The sequence below is a fragment of the Dipteris shenzhenensis genome, chromosome 6 (genome assembly GCF_047967505.1).
Source record: "Dipteris shenzhenensis isolate YYH24624 ecotype China chromosome 6, Dip_SZ_1.0, whole genome shotgun sequence".
NCBI classification, from domain to species: Eukaryota; Viridiplantae; Streptophyta; class Polypodiopsida; order Gleicheniales; family Dipteridaceae; genus Dipteris; species Dipteris shenzhenensis.
Window position 1 is genome coordinate 47,636,703 of NC_141601.1, and position 9,969 is coordinate 47,646,671.

General features: G+C 42.0%; 1 protein-coding gene across 1 annotated transcript; it reads left to right on the plus strand.

The window, feature by feature from the left end:
* Window positions 1-518: 518 nt before the first annotated feature.
* On the plus strand, window positions 519-1,698 carry LOC147901258 (stellacyanin-like). Its single transcript, XM_087376264.1, has 2 exons — window positions 519-1,020; window positions 1,128-1,698. Exons 1-2 carry the CDS (start codon window positions 807-809, stop codon window positions 1,520-1,522), a joined length of 609 nt encoding a protein of 202 aa, XP_087232390.1. The 5' UTR covers window positions 519-806; the 3' UTR covers window positions 1,523-1,698.
* Window positions 1,699-9,969: the final 8,271 nt, after the last annotated feature.

Genomic DNA, 9,969 nt, shown 5'->3' on the forward strand with positions numbered 1-9,969 from the left:
CAGTCGTTCACATGACGAATTGCCTGTCACGTGTGTGGGTGTGTGTGTGTCTCTCTCTCTCTCGCGCGGAGAGGTAGAAGTTTGAACTGGGCCATGAGATGAGATGATGAGTGTGTCATTGAGGCCTTTCCCATCTCTCTCTCGAAAACGCATCCTCGTCCGGCTGCCAGTGGCCTCCTGCGCATCCGTAGACTGTGTATTAGACAGCACTGACCAGCTTTGCCTACTGCCGTCATGACTCTTGACTCCCATGGACCCATACCTTTCTCAATCCAAGCTCTGCAATCGTTAAGCTCCAAGGACTCACCCTCTGCTTTGCAATCATGACGACATTCAGTCCTGCACACAGCGAGGCCGCAAATATCACCTTCCATCATCGTCCCAGGAGATTTCTTTTGTTTTAGTATCCGTGATTCCTCACCAGCTTGTTGGTTATTCCAATTTCCTCATACCCATACGTATTCGGCGTTAACATAACTTACTGGGCATCTCCAGCTCCTGCTCTCGCCGGCCAGCCCAGAATACCATGCAGTCCTTTCGTCCTAGCTGCTCTCACCTGCTCTCACATTGGGTCTGCGTCCTCTTCTCCCTAGACCGATTTTCCCTACATTCGCACGTATTACCTGAGGATCTTCTAACCATTAGGACAAAGTAATAACTCTCGCGGCGCATTTCATCTACGGTCCAGTTCCGAGGGGATCGAAGCACCTCGCAGCGGCGCCTACTTTGAGCAAGAGCAGCCAGCTGCCAGACGGGTCGTCGCTCTTGTGATCGGCTGCATCAGGTTTCCTCCCACACCCGTGGCTATGGCAATGTCACGCTCCCGAGAGGAAAGGTGCCCCAAAAGCTGCGCCTTAATAATGCTGCTGTTGGCACTCCTGGCGAGCTTAGCCGGCCGTTGTATCGGAGCAGACTATACAGTTGGAGGTGCAGCTGGTTTTTGGGACATTCCCTCTGTGTCAAAGATTAACTACACGATGTGGGCGCTTTGGAATAACTACTTCGTCGGCGACTCTCTGTGTAAGCTGCATCCCAAATGATCGTAGATAAAAGCGAGGTGTTGCCAGTGCTTCTCTGTCTTAACTCGCATTGTTTTCGTGGTTGAAACCCACTATGTGGCTGTGCAGATTTTCGTTACGAGAAAGGAGATCATTCGGTGCTGGAAGTGACTTTCAAGGATTACCAATACTGCAGGAATGCAAGGCCTATTGCTACATATGCAGACGGAAATTCTAGAATTCCTCTCGATAGATATGGGCCTTACTACTTCATTTGCGGGACACCAGATCACTGCTACTTGGGTCAGAAGTTTGAAATCGATGTCTCAGATCTTGAGCGCGGGTATTCGCCCCCAGCGAAACCGACCTCGCGCACTCTAAGCCCTGTAGAAGAACCAGCTGTAGCGCCTTCACCAGGAGATGCGACCATAGAAACTGCACCGAGCTCAGCCGCTTCCAAGCTAAGATCACCGATTTTCGCGCTACTGATTTTCGCTAGCCCTTTCGCTTCTACCAACTCGTGAAAAGTAGTGCCTGTCTGGATTTTGAGGTTTTCTGCTGTCTTGTTTTGGTCTGTTTATACTTGTATGAAGTCTTTCATGAATTTGCAAGAAAATCCAAGCCCGGAAAAACGGATTTCAAACAGTTCGAGACTCATGGATACAAAGGATTGAATCTCTTACACTCGTGCTTGCAAAGAAACAGCCTTCATGTCTCAAGGTTGATAGTTACTGGATAATTATTTTTAATATAAGTTGCTCATTGTGACATTTGTTTCGTTCAACTTATTTCGCGGTTAGCGAACTTAACATTGCTCTTAAAAATAGCATATGCCAAAGTTGAATGGATGTTTAACTGGAAATTTTGTAAAGAGGCCAGCAAATCATTACGGGGAGATGATTATTGAAGATGTTCATGCAATCCTACTCTTAGATTTATATACGAACAGGTTTGGTAAGACCTAGAGGAAAGAATTGGTCATATTTGGATGTGACCTCCCATAAAAGAAGTTTGTGAAGGACAATAAGACGTGAAGAAAGCTTTAGAGCATTGGAATGGAAATGTCCTTTGAGATCATGTAGAATATAAGTTTATGTGGGTTGTCTTCAGCAGTTTGAGAAGTAACCTTTCTATTGTTAAAATGGGTGACCTTTTTGTGAATTGTTTTTTATGAAAAATGAGAGGTTGAGAATCTTCAAACATATTTATCCTCAAGTTGAGCTTCATCATTAGCGATCCATGCTTTTATTACTTGGTGAATCTAAGGTTGGATGGAGAATTTTTTTGTGATCTGGATCAATGCTTTTCTCCCCCCTAAATTAAAACAAGGTGGCAAACCATTATAGTCTTGCTTTTAACAAGGTGACACAATCACTATGTCCCTATTTAGCAAAAATGTAAAGTAGCTTTGATAAATTTTATAATAAAATTTTCTAAGAACTTGTAAAAGTGAAAGGAAGTTGGAAGGAAAGGAAATATGTGAAGAAAGAAAAGTAGATGAGTGAAAAGAGACTAGAGAGGATGGGCCATTAAATATGAGTAGGGACTTGAGTGGAGACTCTCTTTTAAATAATCACATGCCTTTAATAAAGGTGGTGTCATACAAGCTAAAAGATAATAATTTATTCTCTCATAAGACTAAAAATGGAATCCCAAACACTAGCTTAAATGTAAATTAACATTAAGTAGCATTAAGAAGTCTTGTTAATTTAGATTTAAACTAATGCTAAGCAACGTTAAGAAAGTCAGCCTGACATTTTGAATTAGTTTTTCAACATTGGTCGTAATTATAGAGAGCTGTGATGCTTGCAACATCGACCTCAATGTGGTATGGAGTACTCAAAAGTGCCTTTGGTGGTGGAGATAGAGGTTTGAGGAGTTGTGGAAATTGCAGCTACCTGGGAAATTCAAATTCTTCTTATGGAAACTTATGCATGGGTGGCTTTCAGTGAGAAATAGGTTGGTGAGATGGATGTAGGTTAATCCACTATGTCCGTTTTGTGGGGTGGCACAAGAAAAAGTGACGCATCTTTTTTGGGAGTGTGAGCTAGTTAGGGAGTTATGGAAGAGAGTAGCCTTTGCTGTAGGTGCTAGTGGCTTATGGATGGGGCGTGCAGTAGGGCCCAATTGGCACTTGGCCTTGCTTGGGGATTTGGGGCATGCTCCCCCCTTGTTTTTGAGTTATTGGTCTTATGTACGGGCTGCTTTTTTATTGGTAGTCTGGTCTATTAGAAACCATTTGATCTTTCGAAGCCCCGCTCCGTTGGGGACGAGGGTGCCATTGGTGATCAGTGAGAGTAAGGAAAACTTGAGGGATATTGGAGTGTTGGTTGGCAAGAAAGATGAGTTGATGGGGCAGTTGTTGCAAGGTATGGGTGTCTGGATCTAAAGGAGGTTGTACTGTGAATGCAGTGTGGGCCTTGGGCGAGTTGTCCCTAGAGGTGGTCTATTTGTTTTTGTTATATTGGAATTTTTTTATTAGAAAAAAAAGTTTTTCTTCTTAAAAAAAAGAAAACATTGGTCGCAATTAGCAAAAAACATCTCCATCTTTAAAAATAAACCCTTCTAATACATCTTGATGTGCAGAGAAGTTGTACATCTAGCACTAGCTTATCTCTACTTTTGTTCATACTCGTAGTAAACTTCACACCTCTTATAAAAACCTTCCTCAACCCTAGTCCTAACTTTTATTAGGGGAGATTTGGGGTCTCAAAAGGGCCTCCAATTAGTATTTCTTAATTTCAAGGGATTAGAGAGGGATTTGAGGTGTACTAATGAGAGTGCTTCTTTGTGTGGGGCAATGGTACATTGAGGTGTACAAAAGGACATGTTGAGCATTTATGGGTAGGGAGACTTCTCACCCATGGTTTAGACTCATGATCTTCACTCCTAGCCATTGATCTCATCTACAATCCAAGGGATACATTCAAACTTGTGGTAGAACCCTCCAAAGCCATTAGATCAAGGTGTAGATCCAATGGATACCATCAAAGGATAGAAGGATCAAATCTAAATCCTTGAAAATGGCAAGGATCTAATGGATGAGATCAAAAGAGAAGGGGGTTCATTTTAAGCCATCCATCTAGAAATAGATCTAAGGGTAGAGATGCAAGGAAAAGGCATTGGAATCTGGGCCATTGATCTCAAGGATATCCAAGGGCTAGATCTAGGCCTTTGATTGGATTCTTTGATCTCCACCATTAGATCTATCCTAGATCTAATGGTCCACAACAAATAGCGACCTTCCCCCCTTTATTACATCTCTATTTTGTCAACCTTTGCTAGTTTGGAGCCCACCAAAGGTGCCTCCTACTAATTTGAGCATCTTAGGCCTTTGATTCATCCACCATCCACCTCCATCCAAGGGCCAAGGTTGATCAATTTCAAAATAAAGGTACCCATCACTACAAGGCATAGGCCCTTTTCCGATGAAAATGCTGACGTTTTTTATACTATTGTTTTTTAAAAAAATGACACAAATGTCGTTATAAGCGTCGAAAAAGAACGGTCGCTATATAAGCATCGCTATATAGCGACACTGATAATCGTTACTATATAGCGACACTGGTAAATGTCGTTATATAGCGACGATTAACAGAACTAAAAAAAAACATTAGTGGGGCTAAACAGGGCCATAGCAAGCCCTGTTTTGCCCCACTAATGTTTTTTTTTTGGGTAATTACAAAAAAAAGTTTTTTATTACAAAATTTTCCTTGCGAAAAGGGTGATACAAAATCGCTCAAATAAAATGATCGAGCAATGAAAGCATATACATGTTGAAGATATACAACATTATTTGTTACAAAATTACCCTTTCGAAAAGGGTGATACAAAATTGCTCAAACGAGCCGATATACAAAATGATATACATGGCGAAATATATGCAAACTACTACTACTACTACTCATTTGAATCGTCGTCATCGTCCTCCTCGTCCTCGTCTTGCTGGCCTGATCCTTGGTCCTCGTGAGCTGCACCTGCTCCCTGACCCTCATCAGGTGTGCCTGATCCTTGGTCCTTGTGATCGCTCGCCTTCAGTGATGGGATGCTCGAGCTTTGACCCTAAGAGTGAAACCATATTAATTGAAAATTAGATTGGAACTTAAAGAATAAAACAATTTAAAAAGTGAGATTATAAGTAGGAGTAGACTTATACCATCTGAGCAGCCATCTTAGCCCAATCGACTGTCACTTCCATTGCCTCCTGCTCAATAAACCACGGCTTTGTTCCTATGCGAAACATGTGTCGCGTCTTTGCATCTGTAGGAAGATGATCCATTGCAGCTTGCTGTGGATCCAATTTACGAGAGTTAGATAAAGTGCATGTAATATATAGTAAAACAAATAGAACAATACATTAAACGAGAAGTAGACTTACCACGGTTGCCTCAAACGCCAACCATCCGCTTGCACCAAAGTGTGAAGTACCTATGGCATCCAGCCGTCTCCTCGCAGCCCTCCTCTGACCCTTGAACATTTCGGGATGGTCCCTATTTTGCTTCTTAATGAACTTCCAATCAGCTTTGTCTACCCAACTGGGTTTAGCCATCCCCTTTGCGATGGAAGTATGCAAGGTTGATCTACGATGCTTCAAGACCAGACCCATGCGCTCTTGCATGTAATTATCATTAAACTCCCAATTTGGCGGGTTAGGGTATTTTTGCTTTAATTCATTGATGATTGCTTGCTTCTTTTGGTCATCTTGATATCGCCAATCAGTAGCAATGCCGCTCTTGAAGTGGTGACTCATCAACTGCCTCATGGTGGCCATCATTGGTTTGCCCTTTCTATCTTTTATTATCTCTTCGACAGGCGTGATTTGATAGGAGAGGTCCTCGACTGGGTAAGGAGGACTCATGGTAGTGGTAGAGTCAGAGCGAGTGGAAGGTGTGCGAGCGCTTCCGGAGCGAGGAGTAGCAGTGGGAGTAGGAGAAGGCAAGGGACTTGACTAATACTATGTCTCGGGACCAAGTGGAGACCTGTAGGGATTTGAGTGTGCTGACTCGTCTACATCTCCCGAGTCAGCACAACATAAGCGGCCCCTCCTACTCTTCCTTCCCTTATGATAGGCATGCGCAGGCGATGACCCCTCGGTCGAAGGGGCACGAGGGGATGGCTGGGTAGTAGGTCTAGCCATCAGTGTAGGAGAGGGAATTGCTAAGGTCCTCTGAGATAGTAGAGAGAAGAATCTCATTGCCTTCTCATCAGTCATCTGTGCTACAAACTTGTTGGAACTCCCGACAAAGGCATGGGCTGCTAGCAAAGGAGTTTCCCAAGGGGTAGTCGTAGTGCTACGTCTGAGAGGACTCGGGCCAGGGGTAGTCGCAGGGGTAGGCCCCTGAGGTGTTGCCTGAGAGGAATCAAAGTCCTTTGGAGCATAGAGATCATGATGTCTCCTCCTGCAAGGCTGTCCATACTCGTCGGACATGCAACATGATCCCATGTCTAACGTAGATATAAACACGAAAACAAAAAACAAAAACAAACATAAGCATAGGCATAGGCATAGGCATAGGCATATGCTTATGAAAAGAAGACAAAAAGAGAGGAAGAGAGAAGAGAAAGAAAGCACAAGCCTTCATGCATGAAAATTGAGTCCACCTCACTGCCTACTGTATCAACTATGTACGCTGTGACATTAGTCCTTTCAAACAAATCATTCATATGACCTGAAGACCCAAAAGATGCTTGTGGTAAAATCCATAAACCCATGAACGATTCATTTCCACACCAACAGTGTGCAGAAATATGCAGTGCTTATGATAAAAGAAGAGACTGATACATAAACCACAAACTTGAGTTCAGATTTGACTTCAGTTGTCATTCAGATGTATAAACATATAGGTTCCTTTTGTCAACATGACATTCTTAAATGCCCCTAAACAAATGCCTGATTACTACCTTGCATGAACCCTCAATCTGGGTGGACCACACATGATTTTCTGCAAAGAGCTCTCTATTACCAGTAACTCAACATTTTCGATATTTATAGGCCAGCATAACCATCCAACCTTTCAATCTTACAAAATTCTTCACACCGATAGCATTCTTTACTATCAAACTATGAAACCTATGAACTCCCATGAGAAACCATATATACCACTGTAAGAACGATTAGCTCTTTTTGGGCAGCAGCCATGATACTGAAGGGTGAGTTGGCAAGGGGCTCTTTCCTATCTAGCTTGCTAGCTAAGGAGGAAAAAAGAAGAGAAAGAAGAGAGAAGGAGAAGGACGAGAAGAGAAAGAAGAGAGAAGGAGAAGAGAAAGAAGGAGAAGGAGACAAATGCTTATGCTTATGCATAGGCAAATACATATGCTTATGAAAAGAGATTGAAAGAAGGGAAAGAGGGAGGGAAAGAGAGAGAAAAGGAGGAAAAGAGGAGAAGGATAAGGAGAAGGAGAAGATAAGCATAAGCATAAGCATGAGCATATGTCTCCTTCTCTTATGCTTATGCTTATGCATAAGCATAAGCATGTCTCCTCTTATGCTTATGCTTATGCTTATGCATGAGCATAAGAGAAGGAGACATATGCTCATGCTTATGCTTATACATGAGCATAAGAGAAGGAGACATATGCTTATGCTTATGCATAAGAGAAAGAAGAGGGAAAGGAAACAAAGCATATGCTTATGCTTATACATGAGCATATAAGCATAAAAGAAAAAGAGAGAAAAGAGGGAAAAGAGAGGGGGAAAGAGAGAGGAAAGGAGGAAAAGAGGAGAAGGAGAAGGAGACATATGCTCATGCTTATGCATGAGCATATAAGCATAAAAGAAAAAGAGAGAAAGCTTAAGCATAAAAGAAAAAGAGAGAAAAAGAGATTGAAAGAGGGGAAAAGAGGGGGGGAAAGAGGGAGGAAAGGAGGAAAAGAGGAGAAGGAGAAGGAGAAGGAGGAGACATATGCTCATGCATAAGCATAAGCATAAGAGAAGGAGACATATGCTCATGCTCATGCTTATGCTTATGCATGAGCATAAGAAAAGGAGACATATGCTCATGCTTATACTTATGCATGAGCATAAGAGAAGGAGACATATGCTTATGCTTATGCATAAGAGGAAGAAGAGGGAAAGGAAACAAAGCATATGCTTATGCTTATGCATGAGCATATAAGCATAAAAGAAAAAGAGAGAAAAGAGGGAAAAGAGGGGGGGAAAGAGAGAGGAAAGGAGGAAAAGAGGAGAATGAGAAGGAGAAGGAGAAGGAGAAGAAGAGGGAAAGGAAACAAAGCATATGCTTATGCTTATGCATGAGCATATAAGCATGAAAGAAAAAGAGAGAAAGCTTAAGCATAAAAGAAAAAGAGAGAAAAAGAGATTGAAAGAGGGGCGAAAAGAGAGAGGAAAAAAGGAAAAGAGATTGAAAGAGGGGAAAAAGAAGAGGGGAAAAGAGCATAAACATAAGAGAAGGAAGAGGGGAAAAGAGATTGAAAGAGGGAAAAAAGAAGAGAAGGAAAGGAGGGAAAAAGAGATTGAAAGAGGGGAAAAAAGAAGAGGGGAAAAGAGATTGAAAGAGGGAAAAAAGTAGAGAAGGAAAGGAGGGAAAAAGAGATTGAAAGAGGGAAAAAAGAAGAGAAGGAAAGGAGGGAAAAAGAGATTGAAAGAGGGGGAAAAAGAAGAGGGGAAAAGAGATTGAAAGAGGGGAAAAAGAAGAGAAGGAAGAGGAGAAAAGAGGGCAAGAAGAGGGAATAGGGGAAGAGAGGGTTCCTATGCCCGTCACTGCAGCTAGCGCTTAAGGCGCTAGCTGCAGGCCAATGCAAATAACAAAAATAACAAAAGGAAAAAAGAGGAAGCAATTTCTTACCTGGAATAGTCCCGCTCGGTGTTTTGTGGACTAGCCCTACAAAAGAGAGGAAACATACCATTTTTCAAATAACTAGTTAGAGGAAGGAGGAGTTAAAGAAGCAACTTCTCAAAGGGAAAGGATTGAGGAGACAAGGAGAAAGAGGAGGAAGAGAAATACAAAAAAGACTAGAAGAGGTGAGTCTTCTTTTTTTCACAAAATCTCGTTTTTTGTCTTTAACTCTTGAAAATCAAGCATGAAAACTAGCACATAGCCTTAGAATACAAGGAGAAACATGCTTCAACACTCACAAAACAAAATCTCACAAAAAACAAACCTACATTGCTCAAAGAGACTCACCTTTTTGAAAAACTTCTTTTCATACAAGCAAAGAGGGAAAGGGTGGAGAGGGAGCACAAGTGTTAGGAGAGGGGTTGAGTAGTGGTGAGGAGTGGAGAATAGAGAGAAGAAAAGCGAGGTCATCAGATATCAGGTGGGAGGAGAGATTACTTTTTTCACAATAGAGATGCTAAAGAAAGTGCCGCGTCGCAGAGTTTCGGGTTTACAACATCGCTATATAGCGATGCTGATCAGTCACTATATAGCGATGCTTATATTTATAAGCATCGCTATATAGCGACGGAACAGAGCAAATCATCGCTATATAGTGATGGAACAGAGCAAAACGTCGCTATATAGCGACGCTTCAGGATACTTATTATTTAAAGTTAAAAAAGAAGCTCATAGATGCTATTTTATTACCGTTAATATATTTCCTTGCAACTTATGTTGTGATTTAGAAGTGTGTAGATGGAAGGGATGAGTGGAAGCTCGTCAAATGATGCGCCAATGCCTGGGAGCACAAAGTGGCTTACGGAGAGGTTGTATTGTCATTGCACTCATTGCAAGTGAGAAGTACGACATCAACGTTGTATTATCATGCACCACTTGTGGATGTATGAGGAGGAGCCTGAACCCGTACCCACCATTAGTGTTGCACACGTTGATGGATTATCGGTAAGTCAAAGCTATTTAAGTTCATGGTTAATATTGGATACCATTATGATACGAAACCTTGAGACAAGATCTTATATTTACATGAAATATTAAAACAGGATGAGGAGGATGACGAGGGTACACATATACCTTCATACTTTGAGCAAGACTATAGTCTCCCGGATGATGAT

Excerpts from the sequence above, each read along its gene's own strand:
- LOC147901258 (XM_087376264.1), top strand. The coding sequence starts at position 807 with ATGGCAATGTCACGCTCCCGAGAGGAAAGGTGCCCCAAAAGCTGCGCC. Across the intron at positions 1,021-1,127 it reads CTTCGTCGGCGACTCTCTGT|ATTTTCGTTACGAGAAAGGA; the intron begins GTAAGCTGCATC and ends GTGGCTGTGCAG.